General features: G+C 34.8%; 1 protein-coding gene across 13 annotated transcripts in view; it reads right to left on the bottom strand.

Annotated features, from left to right (window-relative positions):
• DZIP3 (DAZ interacting zinc finger protein 3) overlaps nt 1-17,672 on the bottom strand; it is a 131,879-nt gene that overhangs the window by 59,686 nt on the left and 54,521 nt on the right. For 12 of the 13 annotated variants that reach the window (XM_058731487.1, XM_058731490.1, XM_058731494.1 and 9 more), the window contains 7 exons: nt 17,226-17,258; nt 16,197-16,366; nt 15,344-15,388; nt 10,449-10,474; nt 8,042-8,207; nt 6,558-6,653; nt 6,255-6,382 (listed from right to left, as the gene is read on the bottom strand). In XM_058731487.1, coding sequence (XP_058587470.1) covers nt 6,255-6,382; nt 6,558-6,653; nt 8,042-8,207; nt 10,449-10,474; nt 15,344-15,388; nt 16,197-16,366; nt 17,226-17,258 — 664 coding nt within the window. The remainder of the gene's footprint in view (nt 1-6,254; nt 6,383-6,557; nt 6,654-8,041; nt 8,208-10,448; nt 10,475-15,343; nt 15,389-16,196; nt 16,367-17,225; nt 17,259-17,672) is intronic. The other variant, XM_058731497.1, reaches the window with a different exon arrangement.

Raw genomic sequence — 17,672 nt, forward strand, 5'->3', positions numbered from 1 at the left:
CATTGTATATATTTTACCATCCTTTTATTCTCAATCTATTTCAGTTGCTGAAACTGAAGATTCTTGTAAACAATGTATTGTTGGATTAGTTTTTTATTTTAATTTTTTTTCAATATATGAAATTTATTGTCAAATTGGTTTCCATACAACACCCAGTGCTCATCCCAAAAGGTGCCCTCCTCAATACCCATCACCCACCCTCCCCGCCCTCCCACCCCCCATCAACCCTCAGTTTGTTCTCAGTTTTTGAGAGTCTCTTATGCTTTGGCTCTCTCCCACTCTAACCTCTTTTTTTTTTCCTTCCCCTCCCCCATGGGTTCGTTAAGTTTCTCAGGATCCACATAAGAGTGAAAACATATGGTATCTGTCTTTCTCTGTATGGCTTATTTCACTTAGCATCACACTCTCCAGTCCCATCCACGTTGCTACAAAGGGCCATATTTCGTTCTTTCTCATTGCCATGTGGTACTCCATTGTGTATATAAACCACAATTTCTTTATCCATTCATCAGTTGATAGACATTTAGGCTCTTTCCATAATTTGGCTATTGTTGAAAGTGCTGCTATAAACATTGGGGTACAAGTGCCCCTATGCATCAGCACTCCTGTATCCCTTGGGTAAATTCCTAGCAGTGCTATTGCTGGGTCATAGGGTAGATCTATTTTTAATTTTCTGAGGAACCTCCACACTGTTTTCCAGAGTGGCTGCACCAATTTGCATTTCCACCAACAGTGCAAGAGGGTTCCCATTTCTCCACATCCTCTCCAGCATCTATAGTCTCCTGATTTGTTCATTTTGGCCACTCTGACCAGTGTGAGGTGATATCTGAGTGTGGTTTTGGTTTGTATTTCCCTGATAAGGAGCGACGTTGAGCATCTTTTCATGTGCCTGTTGGCCATCCAGATGTCTTCTTTACAGAAGTGTCTATTCATGTTTTCTGCCCATTTCTTCACTGGGTTATTTGTTTTTTGGGTGTGGAGTTTGGTGAGCTCTTTACAGATTTTGGTTACTAGCCCTTTGTCCGATATGTCATTTGCAAATATCTTTTCCCACTCCATTGGTTGCCTTTTAGTTTTGTTGGTTGTTTCCTTTGCTGTGCAGAAGCTTTTTATCTTCATAAGGTCCCAGTAATTCATTTTTGCTTTTAATTCCCTTGCCTTTGGGATGTGTCGAGTAAGAGATTGCTACGGCTCAGGTCAGAGAGGTCTTTTCCTGCTTTCTCCTCTAGGGTTTTGATGGTTTCCTGTCTCACATTCAGGTCCTTTATCCATTTTGAGTTTATTTTTGTGAATGATGTGAGAAAGTGGTCTAGTTTCAACCTTCTGCATGTTGCTGTCCAGTTCTCCCAGCACCATTTGTTAAAGAGACTGTCTTTTTTCCATTGGATGTTCTTTCCTGCTTTGTCAAAGATTAGTTGGCCATACGTTTGTGGGTCTAGTTCTGGGGTTTCTATTCTATTCCATTGGTCTATGTGTCTGTTTTTGTGCCAACAGTTTTGTTTTTAAAATACACTCTGCCATAGTCTTTTAATCGATGTATTTAGATCATTTACATGTAAGGTAATCAGTGATGTTAGGGCTTAAGTCTGCCATTATTTTTTGTTTGTTTCCTGTTTCTTTTTTCTTACCTTCTTGTGGGTTATTTTAACTTTTTTTTTTTTTTTTTTAGGATTCCATCTTGACTTATTTATAGTGTATCTGAATACATATATCTCTGTAGCTTTCTTTAGTGGTTGCACCTGGTATTACAATATGTATATGGTAATCTACTGGTATTGATATTTTCTTTACTTTCATATAGGTCTCTTTATCCTCTAAAGTTTTAAAATATAATTGCTGTACTTCCTCTACATAAACTTCACCTAAGATGGTATTATAATTTTTGATTCAAACATCAAATATGATTTAAAAAATTAATGAGAATAGGATGGAGTCTTATTATTTACCCCTCCCTTTACTCACCTGGATGTTCTTCTTTCCTTTCGGAAGTTCTAAGTTTCTATTATCATTTCCTTTATGATTATACACCTTCCTTTAGCTATTCCTTAATCATAGATTTAGTAGCAATGGATTCTTCTAGTTTTTCTTTGAGACTTGTCTTTATTTCCCTTCAGTCCTAAAGGATATTTTTGCTGGATATAGGATTCAAGGTAGTTGTTTTCTTTTAGTTTTTTTTTTTTCTTCCAGTACTTAAATAATGTGCCACTTCCTTCTGGCCTCCATGGTTTCAGATGAGAAATTTGATTCATTTGAATTAATGTTCCCATGTGTGTTTTCTCTGGTTGCTTTCAAGATTTTTGTCTTTAGTTTTTTTGCAGTTTAGTTATGATGTGTCTTGGCATGGATTTCTTTCAGTTTATACTACTTTGGGTTCATTCAGCTTCTTGAATTTGTAAATTTAGGTATTTCACCTCATTTCTTTTAATGCTTCTCCCTTCCCCCGCCCCCACTCTCTTCTCTCCTTCTGAGATTCTGACAAGAACTTACTTTATTATTGTCCCACAAGTCACTGAGACTCTGTCCTCTTTTTTATCTTTTCCCTAGTTTATCTCCTCTATGCTGTTAGATTGGGTAATGTCTTTTGTATTTCCTCAAGTTTACCAGTTCAATCCTCTGTCATCTTTATTAGTGATTATATCCAGCAAGGTTTTTTTTTTTTAATTTTTTTTTAGATCTTTATTTACTTTTGAGAGAGAGAAAGAGACAGAGCATGAACAGGGGAGGGGCAGAGAGAGAGAGGGAGACAGAGAATCTGAAGCAGGCTCCAGGTTCTAAGCTGTCAGCACAGAGCCCAACGCGGGGCTCGAACTCACAGACAGTGAGATCATGACCTGAGCTGAAGTCGGAAGCTTATCTACTGAGCCACCCAGGTGTCCCCAGCAAAGTTTTATTTGTTATTGTATTTTTTAGTTTTATAATTTCCATCCTTTATTATATATTTTTTGTAAGACTTTCTAGGTTCTCATCTGTTTAAAGAGATTTCAATTTTCTTGTTGAAGCATTGTTATGATGGTCACTTTAAAATCTTTGTCAGGTAATTCTCAAATCTGAATCGTCTTAATGTTATCATTTGTTGACTAGCTTTTCTTTTTCATGTTCTAATTGTCCTCATTCTTGGTATAATGAGGATTTTCTATTGTAGCCTAGATATTCTGGGTATTATGAGACTCTGGATTCTAGTTAATCTTTTTTTAGCAGGAAGACCCCCTGTTGCTGTGTACTGTGAGGGCTGAGTGGGTGTGTATGTTTAGCTTCTCATCTGGCCCTGCTTACAACATCCCACCAAAATTGTGGACACTGACACACTGCCTCGATGCAGATGGGTGGTGTGGAAGTTCAGTCCCCTCAATCCATGACATTTCCCATGAAAGTGAGGCACCAACTTACTCTGCTCTTTGCCTCAGCAGGGTATAAGATCAGCTTCCTGCTGGGCCCTACTGACACTAGGGAAGGAGAAAGCAGAGGGATGACTCATATCACTTTGTTTCTACAGGATGGAGAGCAGGGGCTCCCTGTTGGGCCCCTCTGGCACCACCTGGGGTGAGGGGAGAGAATAGAGTGCCAGCTAGCACCAAGGGTGGAAACTCAGCTCCCCATGAGGAGAGTAGAAGTGAAACCCATATTGAGTAGTCCCAAGTTAGATTACCTTAAGTTTCATTGATGCTGAGTAGAGGCAGAGGCTTAGATTGCTGCTAGATCACATTGACACTATCCTGGCAGAGGAACTGTAACACTACCTACTTCTGCACCGTGGGGAATGGAAGACCAGCTGCGATACTTACCTCAGTAAAGAAATCCGGTTTGTGCTATCTGCTATCATACTACCTGGTTCCAAGGGATGGTATGGGACCATTGGTGCTTGACTAGAGTAAGTTGGATAGTGCCAAAAAAGTTTTCTGTTGTTGTATTTTCCTTTTCCTGATCCTTTGGCTAGAGCAAACAGGCTTTTCTTGGGCTTCCCCCCACCACCTCTGCCTATTGGCTATTCGAGGTTAGTGATTTCTGCAAACTCTGTCTAGGATATATAGGAGGAAATAAGGAAAATTCATGTCATATCATTCTTCAAGTACCAAAGCTTCTTGACAGTCTGCTTTCTTCTACCTTTTAGAGCTTCCTATGCTTGTTTGTTGTATTATGTCTTGGGTAGTTTAGTAGTAAAAAGGATGAATGGCAAGGAATAGAGCTACTTCTTAGTAGAACTAGAAGTCCCTCTGTTATAAGTAATTTTAAACCCTTCACATTAATCTCTACTCTCCATTAGCTAGCAATGTCTGACATGTGTTGGTATCTTCTACATGTGCCTTCCTGAATTCTTCTCACACAGTAGGCCCTTGATAAATGTTGAATATTCTACATGGAGGGCTCATTGTATGAAGATATATGCGTCCCCTAAAATGGTGAAGCATACAAGGGCACCTGGGTCAGCTATCAGAGTTGAGGAAGGATATCCTCAGATGGTAAAGGAGAGAGACAGCTCATCTGCATGGATGACATTACTTTTCTGATCTCTGATACTATATAACACATATCTGGATTGGTCATTGCCTTCTAAGCTAAAATACAAAGTTTTGAACCCTGAAGTGTGGGTTCTTAAGTGACTGTAGCCAGTTTAGATTTGTCCAAGCTACCTTAGGTCTTCACCTCCTTAAACTTGAAGGATCTAACTCCAGCAGGGATAAGTTACAAAGTGTTTGTAACTGATACTATGTTGCCAATTCTAGGCATCCAGTTCTTCCTAAAAATTCCTTCAAGGATGAATGACATAATATGTGGGAGAAAATTTAAGACTTAAATCTGCCAAATATTTCTGCAACTCCATAATTAGTATTGTAGACTCCTTACTCTAAGATATTCCCTAGAACTTGTCTATTCTCCCTACTAGCTCTAGCAACTAATGGATTTCAAATTAGACTTTGTGGACAACTGGTATCTGTTGCATTACTACTTATTAAAATAATGTGTTATAAATCATGTTATTATTCCAAATGATACTGGTTGGATATAGTGATTAGTATAAAAAGAGTAAAGCAAGGCCACTCATTTTCTCCTATTAAGTCAGAAGTTTTAAGTCTTAGATATTTAATACTTAAGATTGTTAAGGGATGGGAATGCAAGCTGGTGCAGCCACTCTGGAAAACAGTATGGAGGTTCCTCAAAAAACTAAAAATAGAACTACCCTACAACCCAGCAATTGCACTACTGGGTATTTATCCAAGGGATACAGGTGTGCTGTTTCGAAGGCACACATGCACCCCAATGTTTACAGCAACACTATCAACAATAGCCAAAGTATGGAAAGAGCCCAAATGTCCATTGATGGATGAATGGATAAAGAAGATGTGCTATATATATACACAATGGAGTATTACTCAGCAATCAAAAAGAATGAAATCTTGCCATTTTCAACGACATGGATGGAACTGGAGGGTATTATGCTAAGTGAAATCAGTCAGTCAGAGAAAGACAAATATCATATGACTTCACTCATATGAGGACTTTAAGAGACAAAACAGATGAACATAAGGGAAGGGGAAACAAAAAGAATGTAAAAACAGGGAGGGGACAAAGCATAAGAGACTCATAAATATGGCGAACAAACAGAGGGTTACTGTAGGGGGTGTGGGAGGGGGGATGGGCTAAATGGGTAAGGGACACTAAGGAATCTACTCCTGAAATCATTGTTGCACTATATGCTAACTAATTTGGATGTAAATTAAAAAAAAAAAATTAAAATTAAAAAAAAAGTACATACAAATAAAAAAGATTGTTAAGGGAAATGAGATTGTTGGGAAGGAGCAATCTTGAAGGAATTTGATTCATTTTCAATCTCTTGGTCTTGGAACACAAAATATCTGAGAGACCAATATAAAAAAGGATTCAAGTGATTTCACAGTGTCTTTGAGGAATGTATTCATCATATGCTATAAAGAAACAGCAAATCATTGGTCATATTTTTACAAATTAGAATCATGATCTGAAAGTTAATTATCTTTCTCATGTAATTCTATTATAATTACACTTGTTCAGCCAATACATGTAAAGCTTGATATACAGAGTGAGCCGTTGCTTATTTTTCAATCCAGCTGGCAAGACAAATATATAGTTGGTTTTTAAGCAAGTACAGACCTGTAGTCAGCTATTCTTAATGTGTAGTCACAATGCCACCTAGTGGCTACACAAGGATTATCTTTTAAAGATGGCATTCAGTACGGAGCAAATCCAGAATTACCTATGAACAACAGATTTGCACTTACTTGGAAACCTTATTGATTCCAAAAGCCACTTGTTGGTTAAGAGATGAAATGATTTTGTCTTTCTTCTTAATCTGCATTTGGTTTTCTTGCCACCGAAAAGTCACTGTTTTCAACTGTCTTTTGAAATCCTGATGAAAATGAAAATTATTATTTCATAGTTAATTCTGTTCAAATCACCAGATTTTGAAAGAAAAAAGAAAATGTGTTCTTTAAAAAAAAAAAAAAAAAAAAAAGAAACTACCATTGAACTGAACAACTGAACTACCTCTGACTTGCTTCAGATATAATGGCAAAAGTACTTACTTCACACTGATAATGCAATTTATAAAGCTGCCTTTGCCGAGCAAGCTTCTCCTTCTCAGTTTCTCCATATTCTGTGGTTACTTTGCTGGTTGAGCCCTAATGAGCAAATGGAATACACATGACTTATTTTCCTCTAAAAAGTGCTCTAAGACTTTAAAGGAGATTTAAAGTTGCCATCTAACTCCTACTCATGCTTATGTCTCAATAAAAACATCACTTCTGTGATTAGTTCAGATAAACCCACCTCTCCCCAATTACAGCATTCACTAAATAGTACCACGGGTATGTGTCTACTGCTGCTACTAGTGGATAACATTATCTGCATGCTTACCATATTTTTAAGGTTTGTTTTTTTTTTTTTTTTGGTAACTTTTTGGTTACTTTTGGTAACTTTTATTGTTGTAAAGATCATCTGAGGTAGACACTTACTCCCATTTTAGAGATGATAAAACTGTGAAGTACCTCATCCAAGGTTACACAGAAAGTAGAGAAGCCTGAATTCCAACTCAGGCAGTCTTTATTCCCAAACACTTAATTATTATCAGTACTATCTTAGTTTAATATTCAACTTATCCACCAGATTGTAAACACTACAATCACAGGAACCATGTCTTAGCATAGCTCTGACAAAAAGCATGTGCTAAATGTTTTTTTGAATATATGAGGGCATTAACATTTTCCAAAATGTGTGTGACATTTTTATTATATTTTGGAGTTCTCATAGCTACTGAATGAAAACCAAAGGCCTCATATTTAAACTTTAGTCTGACATCCAAAGCTAAGAATATGTCATTTCAAATAAAATATACTAATATTCTAATTGCAATGGGAAAAAGAAGATAATGACAATTATATGTATGTTGTACTATCAGTCAGAGAATCATTTTTACTAACTGTACCCTTAGACAATCAATATTCCTATGTACTATGGAACAGGTTACAAAATTACCTTAGTATAGAATTCTCATTTAAATCAAGTGACTAAAAAAAATCTGTCTTTTGCTTGGTCGGATTTAGTGTTCTGCTGAGCACTTAAATCATGTTCACGTGTACCTTCATATATAGGAAGGTCATTCCCAGCAGTGACCGCTACAAGGAAAGGAACCAGAGGGGGGAAAAAACCTGTTGTATGTTAATATTTTTGTAGACATTTCATGTCTATAACCAGTTTAATTTTTTAAAAATGCAAGTACCTTTTTTTAAACAAAACTATTTTTCTCATGAATATTAATCCAAGTTTTTTTTTTTTTGCAAGGAATGCATTTATAATCAACACTGCCCAATAGTTAAATCCAGGAAATGGTTTCAGAGCCAAAGTGAAAAACTTCAGCTCCTAAGGCTCTTTTTCCCTCTATCCCTCTGACCCTCCCTTCTTGTTTTTTATTGCCCCTCACAAGCACAGCATAAAACACTAGGCTAACAGTGGTTAACGATGGTTTCTAGAAGAAGGAAGGCAGGTCTGTACCCTCTCCAGTCAGGCTTACCTGCTCTATCATGTCCAGAATATGTAATTCATCCAGACTATAGAACTTGTCTTCTGTTGCAGAATCCTCTTGAATATCACTTGCATCATCTTTCATAAATTTACTGACTGGGTGTAGATGTGCTTGCTCTTTCTTCAATGGCTCTTCCTTTCCTACCATATTTGGGCTACAGTGATGACAATCAATGTAATATTTTATAATGGTGTATAGGGTTTCTCATCTAAGCCATTGTTTCCCTAATTAATATTATATCAGTCTCATGAGAAAGGAGGGTTCATGGCCAAAGCAAGTTTAGACCGTGCTTATACTGTGTATTTCTCTTGATGATTCATAATGAATTTATTTATCATATATAAGACAGCACTCAATCAAGGTACCTATTCGGTTCATCCTAGTGTTTTCAAGAATTATGAGACCATAGAGTTCATATTTCAAATTATAATTATTAACATCAGTTACTTTGGGAAAGAATACTTTGGGAAATACTGACAAGCATTTCTACATCTGCTATATTATTTTATCATCACAGCATTCTTGAAAAGTAGGTTGGTTTAATCAATTTCATTGCTTAGGTCCAGTGTACATTTAAATAGTGGGCTGCAAATATCAACATAAAGTAGATTTAAAAATGGAGATTCTTTGGTAACAGGACTTAAAAAAAAAAAAAACTGTAGTGGTAACATGGATTTCAGTAACTAGAAACCACTAAAAAAAAAGAATGAAAATGCTGTAAGTGCAATGATAGTTAACTCATTTTTATACCTATGTCTAAAATGTAAATGCATGCTACTATCCTTTCAACTTGGTGTAGTGAGTGGCTATAAATTTCCTTCCCAATCTCATTAAATGGTAACAAGAAATAGTACTTTTACTTATAACACAATATAAATGACGTGATTAGTGAATAGAAAATCGGTAACTCTAGGATACGTTATTACTTCTTTTAGGCCACGGAGACCTAGAAAACAACATGGCATCTCATGCTTGTAGAGTAACTTGTAAAACACTATAAAACACTCATTAGGTATCACTGAGGTATTCTAGAATGACTCAAACATTTTGGAAAGTTCAATGAAATCAAATGCTTGTGTAGACCACTGGTTCCCAAACCCAATTTTCCAAATTACCTGAAGAGCTTTTTAAAATTATATTTTTCCAGGTATCCTGACAACTGTAAATACATAGATGAATCTGTATTTTTGAAAAGCTATAGAAGATTATTCCTAAATGTTTAAAGTTTAATAATGACACTGTAATAATATAGGAAAATGTTCTTATCAGTAAGAGATGCAAACTGAAGCATGTAGAGGTAAAATTACATGATATTTGGGACTGAAAACACCAACAAAAAACAAAATGTTAAGGGAAAAAAGTGAAGCAAATGTGGAAAAACAGTGTAATTGTTGAACTGGGATGATTAGGTACATATATTAACATGATATATTATTTTTACTTTTGTGTATATGTGAAAATTCTCACACAAAAACAAAGCTCCCTGGGTGATCTGATGATCATTCAGTTTGTGTCTACACTACAGGTAAAATAAGCAAAATGATGGGTAGCACTGTATGATTCTTTAGTAAGTTATTTTTATGGCTTCTAGACATGGTTTGAAAAAAGTAGAACAAACAAAAAACTATCACTCTAGTGGCTCAACTCATTGACAGAGAAAGTGAAAATTCATCCTTGGATGATGAACTATTAGCAAGTAGATCACATCCATTATCAATGAGAAAATATCAACTACAAGTGATGACTTTCAAGTTAAAATATGTTCTTGCTACCATTTTAAAGATATTTTAATAATTTATGTCCTCACAGTGAGTTCTCCAAAGTTACCAACTTTCAATTAAACTTTCTGTTGGGTATAATGAGCCTCTTCATTATTATCTCCCTTACTTCCATCCACTACTGCACTGTCATCAGTCACATAGTTGTATAACACAGTGATCTTTAGACATTAAAAGGTTTCCAGTAGGTTCAAAATTCACGGTAAACAACTGGAATTAAAAACCACCACCACCTATGCATTAATTAAACAAACCAAAACAAAACAAACTCTTTGGTAAAAGAGGTCATTAGGACAAACACTGATCTGTTCTTTAAGGTTAATTCTTACTTAAATTTAGATTTGGCTAACCACCATCTAGACTATATTATAGAAGATTTTATGCTGGATCCAAATTAGTCTTTGACTCTTGAGTAGCCTTATAGAAAAATGGTGAGAGATTCTATTCTCCCAAAGTAAATGATAATTTAACTTTTTGTTACTTTTAAGTGACAAGTTATTAAGAAAAGTAACTGTACTTTCTTCTTTCAGAACATTTCCCAAGGCAAGGCTGTGTCATACTGGCAAAACACACTTTGAGAATACTAGGAAAAATTTAAAAATTAAATAAATACTTACACTTGTTCTTCTTTTGATTCCTTATTCTGAAAAACAGCATCAAGAATTAGTAATCTATATCAACTATGCCAGTACAGCACAGTGATGTGACTGCATTTAGGTGTTTCTCAACCTTTTTTGACCACAACCAAAATAAGAAATATATTTTACATCATGATGTAAATGCACTTTGATTCAGAGATCTTTATCCATGAGTATAAAACTGAAATTGAAGTCACACTAAATAATCTTTACCCAGATTATGTATGTTATAGACTGCAAGTTTATGCTTCTCCCAAATTCATACACAGAAACCCTAACCCCCAATTAAGGGGGAAATTAATTAGGAAAGTAGTTAGGTTTAGATGATGCTATGAAGTCCTCATGATAGAATCAGTGCCCTTTTAAGAAGAGACCAGAGAGTTAGATCTCTTGCTCTTCTGTGTGCTCTCTCTCTCTCTACTTGCTGTGATGACGCAGTAAGAAGTTAGCCATCTGCAAACTAAGAGGGCCCTCACCAGACACCGAATCTGTTGGCACCTTTATTTTTGACTTCCCAGACTTCAAACATGTGAAAAATGTTTCTTGCTTAAAGCACCCAGTCTATGGTAGTTTGTTATAGCAGCCCAAACTAAGACAATACATAATGAACTCTGAAACTTTTTTTACTCTTACTAATTCTATTTATTTTATAAAATGGTAGTTGTGACCTGCTACATTGATTTTGTAATCTACCACTGAATCATGAAATAACTTAAAAATCACTGGTTCAGATATTGAAAGTAAATACTGGGGTTGAGTTTGTACCTACTGGTAATCTTGGGACAGGACATGTATAATTTTCCTTTATGGAATACTGTACTAACTATAAGAGTTCTTGAAAATCTACATACAAGGTGAAAGCAGATTGATATATTAAGAAATCTTATAGAAAAGGAAGTGTCAAGGAGATCACAATTGGAAGGAAATGTTAAAAAACCCTAAATTTTATGTTCATTAAAGTAAAACTATAAAAGCTACATAGTAGGTAAAGGTAATATCAATGACACTCAACACATATTAATAGTATTAATTGCTCTTATACATTATCCTATTAACAGTATTAATTACTTTTATATAAATTACAGTATTAACTTCTACCACCACCTCTTGTTTACAAGAAACTTTTGGATCTCCTTCCCCATAGATTCCATGATGTATTTACAAATTTGTTCTGCTTTATTGCCTGTAAACTAAGAGAATTTTGCATTTCAACATCTGATCAATGTCCTGTGCCAATTTGATTCTACAATTTAGAATTATCAACTCCTACCTTGGCTTCAGTATATCTGAATAGCTGAACTGAAAGACATTTATTTGGTTGTTCATAATGAACATCTAGTGTAGCTGCATAGTTTCTGAAACTTCTTTTTAGTTCTTCCCATGACAACTTTTTGTCAACACATGCAGCAGCCTGTTTTACATGCATCTCAGCAACTTCCCTGCTATAGACAGCACATCCAATTTGAAGGGCTAGATTTATTTCCTGCCATGTTTCCTTCCTTCCCCAAGGCATCATCACAAAGCCTTCTATTCTTCTGCCATCTGCTTTACCTCCCTTTTCTATTCTTAACCCTTAATTCCCCTGGGTGGGAGGTAGGAGTGGGAAGGAGGAGCTAATTAACTCCCAAAAGAGTTATTTATAATTTGGATATATTAGAAACTAAATACTAAATTCCTAACTGAAGAAAAAGTAACTATAGTGTCTCTATATATACCTGTTAGAAGTTATCTGTACTGTCTCCTCTATTTGCTATACAAATATTTCTTTTTCATCATATTCTTCCAGAGTCCCTGAAAGATCTTTTCAGGACTTCAGCTAATGTTAGGCAGAGATATTACAAGACAAATAATTAACAGAGGACACAATTTCATTCATAGAAATTTTGTTGTTATTCTGTATAACACAAGATAATTTTTTGTATGCTAGAATTTTTCATGAGGAAAACTCATTGGAGGATGTGATGGACTTAGCTAGACAACTGGTTGCTTACACTGTAACTAGACAATTCTTTGTATCAACAATAATGAAGTATATTAATAGGACTACTATATATGAAATAGTCATACGCAAAAATTTCAGCATTTTTAAAAAGGTCCCATACTTTAAAATTTAGATAAAAGAGAGACCTCTCTTCTAATGTCCACATCTTATCTTCATAAAATTGTCTTATTTTCACAGTATCTCAACTTCTTCTAAAAAAATAAATTAGAAAAAACTTAGGTTGGGTGCCTAGGTGGCTTAGTTGGTTAAATGGCTGATTTTGGCTCAGGTCATGATCTCACACTTCATGAGTTCGAGCTCCGCATTGGGCTCTGTGGTGACAGCTCAGAGCCCGGAGCCTGCTTCTGATTCTGTGCCTCTCTCTCTCTCTCTCTCTGCCCCTCCCCCACTCATGTTCTCCCTCTCTCTCTCTCAAAAATAAATAAGCATTAAAAAAAAATTTTTAGGGGCACCTGGGTGGCTCAGTCAGTTAAGCGTCTGACTTCCGCTCAGGTCATGATCTCACAGTTTGTGAGTTCGAGCCCCGCGTCGGGCTCTGTGCTGACAGCTCAGAGCCTGGAGCCTGCTTCACATTCTGTGTCTCCCTCTCTCTCTGCCCCTTCCCTGCTCATGCTCTGTCTCTCTCTGTCTCAAAAATAAACAAACATTAAAAAAAAAAATTTTTTTAAACTTAGGTTGTTATAAACAATAACAAAAAACTTCTTGACATTTAATAAGACATTTTTATTTTTTAATTTTTTTTAATGTTTAGTTATTTTTGAGACAGAGAGAGACAGAGCATGAATGGGGGAGGGTGAGAGTGAGAGGGAGACACAGAATCTGAAATAGGCTCCAGGCTCTGAGCTGTCAGCACAGAGCCTGATGTGGGGCTTGAACTCATGGACCGTGAGACCATGACCTGAGCCGAAGTCGGATGCTTAACCGACTGAGCCACCCAGGCACCCCTAAGAAGACATTTTTAATATTATTAGCATATGAATTTTTGAGTCGTGTTTACATTTATTTTCCATTGTGTTTATTACCTGTTTCATTTCAATTTGACATAAAAGTTGGGTTTTCCATTTAACTAGAATTGAAAATCTGAACAATCATATTTTAATTTGTTGTAAGAGACAAACTACGTACCTTTGGAACCAAGAGTTATAGTCTGACATTGCAGATTTATTTGCCCAGCTTTCTGTAGTATTAGACCTGGAATTTACTAATGTTTTGGTAAGAATTAAAAAGTATCAGTTAAACTAATAGATCAGTCTGTGTTTTATTATATAAGAACTGACCAGTAGTAAGTCTTCTTATTCATGTCTTTTAAAAACATAACTTAATTTTCAAAATAACTTTTGAGTGAAATTATAAATTATAATAAATGATTATGATAAACACGAAAATTATATTGATATTTTATTGATCACAGCATAAATAATCTGTATTCTGTTCTTCACCTAAGCATTTTATAAATTTACCTTGTGTTAAATTTCATTTATGACTAAAATTTGTGTATACTTCCAATAAATAACATTGGCTTACCAGATTGTATAGTTGGTCAAATATTCTCATTGCATTAATTTATAACATAATCTACAGAATATATCTAGATTTTAAGTGTATGTTTCAGGCCAGAAAAACAACACTTTTTTTTTCTTTTTTACCATAAAGTTTGCATAGCATAGTAGTTAGCTGTATAGTTGATTTAAAGGAAAAAAACCAACCAAGAAACAAACAAAAAACTCTTGAGTCCAAATCCATAGGAATCTACAAACATCAAGAGTGAATTAAAACATAAAGTATGAACTTTGGGTGATTATGATGTGTCAGTGTAGTTCCATCAATTGTAACAAATGTACCGCTCTGATGGGGGATGTTGATAATGCAGGAGGTTATTCATATGTGGGGGTCAGAGATATATGGAAAATCTTTACCTTCCCCTCAATTTTGCTCTGAACAACAACAAAAATTGCCCTACAAATATAGCCTTAGTTAAAAAAAAAATTAAAAAAAACAAAACTAAAAAAGACTCAACTTTCCTTTGTAATTTTCCAAGCAATTAAGAGACTTTTCGCTAAAACTCTGCCATAGATAGTAACAGTAAGTTGTTCATTTGTAATTGGCGAAAAGCAAAGACAAAGCATGAAGGAAGCTTCTTGCATTTGTACCATTTTTGTACATTATTGCACTGTTGGCAGAATTTTGGATATCAGGAAGAAAATCAACATTTCTAAAGGCTTTGAAAAATGTTTCTGAATATATCACTGGAAATATGATGAGAAGCTTTTTATAAAAGACTGAGTAGGCATTTTTTAAATGAGAGTGGTATGCAGAAATTAATGAAATTTCCAAGTAACTCAGTTTCTTATTTGTATATTTAAATGTATAATTATGATTTAGGGAAGTGAAGCAGGACATACTAGGAGCTTAAATCATTCAGGATCTACCATATATAACCACATATTCAATAAGCTATTGACATTTTTTTAAGTTTATTTATATATTTCATATTTATATTTATATTTATATTTATATTTATATTTATATTTATATTTATATTTATATTTATATCTATCTATTTAGAAAGACAGCACAAGCCGGGGAAGAACACAGAAAGGAGGAGAGAGAGAGAATCCCAAGTAGGCTCTGCGCTATCAGCACAGAGCCCAATGCGGGGCTGGAACCCATGAACCATGAGATCATGACCTGAGCTGAAATGAAGAGTCGGACACTTAACTGATTGAGCCACCCAGGCACCCCTAAGTTATTGACATTTATAAGTCATTTATGTTATATACCTACTTGAACTAAGTTCTAACAGCGAATCCATATGTAAACCTAAGTGTTCATAATCAGACATCTCTCTATTATAATGCTAATAGTCACTTACCTTTTTATTCTTAGTCTTTTTCTTTTTCTTTGGTTTACTCTTAACCTGACAAGAAATAAATAATTTAATTAATATGCAATTCAAATCACACAATAAGTTATTTTGCAAAATATATTTCCTCTAACCACTGAAATCTTTCATCTTCTAATATTATAGATTATTATTCTATTATTCTCATTATTCTAGATTCTATAGAAAACTATTTTCAGTTTCACTCTTATTTTAATCTCAGTCTTCTGCTCTTGAGAGATCATTGATCTCTAAAGGAATAACATAATATCAATGAGGAGGCTACAGAAAAAAGCTCACAGATCCTCACTTGCACATGTGCGTGCATGCATGAGCAACAAAGGAGGAAGGGAGGGACTTTCAAAAAATCAACACATTCAAGTCAATAAGATGAAAAATTAAGGCCAGGAGTAATTTAGTGACCATATAAAATTAACATTAAAGAAATACAGAGATTACATCCTGCAGGACTTTAATTTTACTCCTATGCAAATGACACTGAAATATCACGTTTTTCTCTTTTCTCTCTTCTTTCCCCACTATGTTTTCTTCTACTTTGTACTAACTTCCCACTTCTATTGCTATCACTCAGGATGAAGAAACATTCAGAAATCTAGCATAGTGCCTGACACATAACAAGTGTTTGGTAAATGCTGACAAAATAAAAAGGTTAAGGCAGGAAAGATTTTTGGAAGAAGTACTGGAGAAAGAACCATTCCAATTCAAGCTCTGTGTGAACACTGATAAATGTAAACTAAGATTGTCTAGGATGCTGTAAATACAGCACATGTAACAAAGTAAAAGCCCTGATTAAGTTCTTTTATATATTAATGAGCGCTTATACTTCCTGGAGATCTTTAGTAGATTCTGTTGAAGATTCACTGGGTATCGATGCTCCATCTTTATTCATTTCTGCTAACTGTATTTCAGGGTTTGATTTCACATTTATATTGTACTCCATGAGAGGTGGACTTAGTTCTTCTTCCTCATTCTGTAACTCTTCTATTTCAATACCTAAATGGTAATAACACTCAAAATCAGGATGCATTTAGTTTTAGCCTCATATCACTAAAAAACACCATCCTGGGAACAGAAAGACATCTTATTCTCTTTAATTACCAGGTGAAAATGAAATGCCCATTTATTAGTGACCAAATAGGTACTGATACTAGCTTAGAACCAATGAGTACAAACCCAAATGCTAAGATACCTTACTGTTATGTTAAGTAGACTCTAAATATTAGATATTGTACAACTTAAGTTGATTCTAAATACTAAGTCTTTTGAGGATCCTGACATTGACCCTGTTAATACTGCACCTAGTAAAATTTTAGGTTAGTGATATTTCTTTATTTTTAACTTAAATATTTTTATTGTTTAAGTATAATTTTACTTCAAACAAAACCCATGGTGTTGTTTTGTAAAGTATAATTTTAATTGCAGAATACGAATTGCATTTAAAGAACCACAGCACAAAAATGGAAATTAAAAAAATTAGCAACTCACCACCTGGCAAAAAGTATACAGCCTAGCAGTGGATAATTAGATAAAAGCTAAATAAGCTGAAGAGTAGCATATATGAGCAGGTAGAGCAAGCAGGTAGGCATTTTTGCCTGTTGAAGTGTCCAGTGTGTCAAAAGTTAATAAACTATGCTCGGGTAAATCCTGGAGACATGCATTAAGACCAAAGTGGAGGAAAAAGGCTCATACTACATTCAGCTGACCAGTAGTAGTTTGGTCACATGATTTTCCAAGCTTGTAACAAATAATAGTTTATCATATAGTTATTTGACCAAGTAAAATTCCTAAAAGTTTCCCTTAGCTATTCCAAGTTGAAAGGTCACCGAGGCAATTTGTTTCTAAACATACTTACGTTGACTGCCCGTTATTGACTGTAGAGCAATTCCTATGATACATAAAGAAAAAATTTAGATGTACAATTGGAAAGAGAACCAACAAATATCTGACTGGGACTAAGAAAAGTCAGAAGATTTTTACATTGTACCAATTACTTTTATAACTGTAAAAACAACCAGTTTCACTGATAAATCTAGTTTAAACAAGGCATAATCTTTAAATTGTAACATAGAGTTTATAAATTCATGTTTAGGCAAAGAAAACAAAACTTTGATAGTTCATAATAGATAATGCTTAGAATATAAGCACTTTAAAACAAGCAGCAGATTCTTAAAATTTTAAAAATCTAAGGTCATAAAGTAACAATAGTCAATTATGAAGCAAACCTCCATTGAAAGTGTCAGGATTTTTTAGCAATATGAATTATCCTGATCAGCCCTTCCTCTCCCTTGTCCATTAATAT

This window comes from Neofelis nebulosa, chromosome 5 (genome assembly GCF_028018385.1).
Source record: "Neofelis nebulosa isolate mNeoNeb1 chromosome 5, mNeoNeb1.pri, whole genome shotgun sequence".
Classification (NCBI taxonomy): Eukaryota; Metazoa; Chordata; class Mammalia; order Carnivora; family Felidae; genus Neofelis; species Neofelis nebulosa.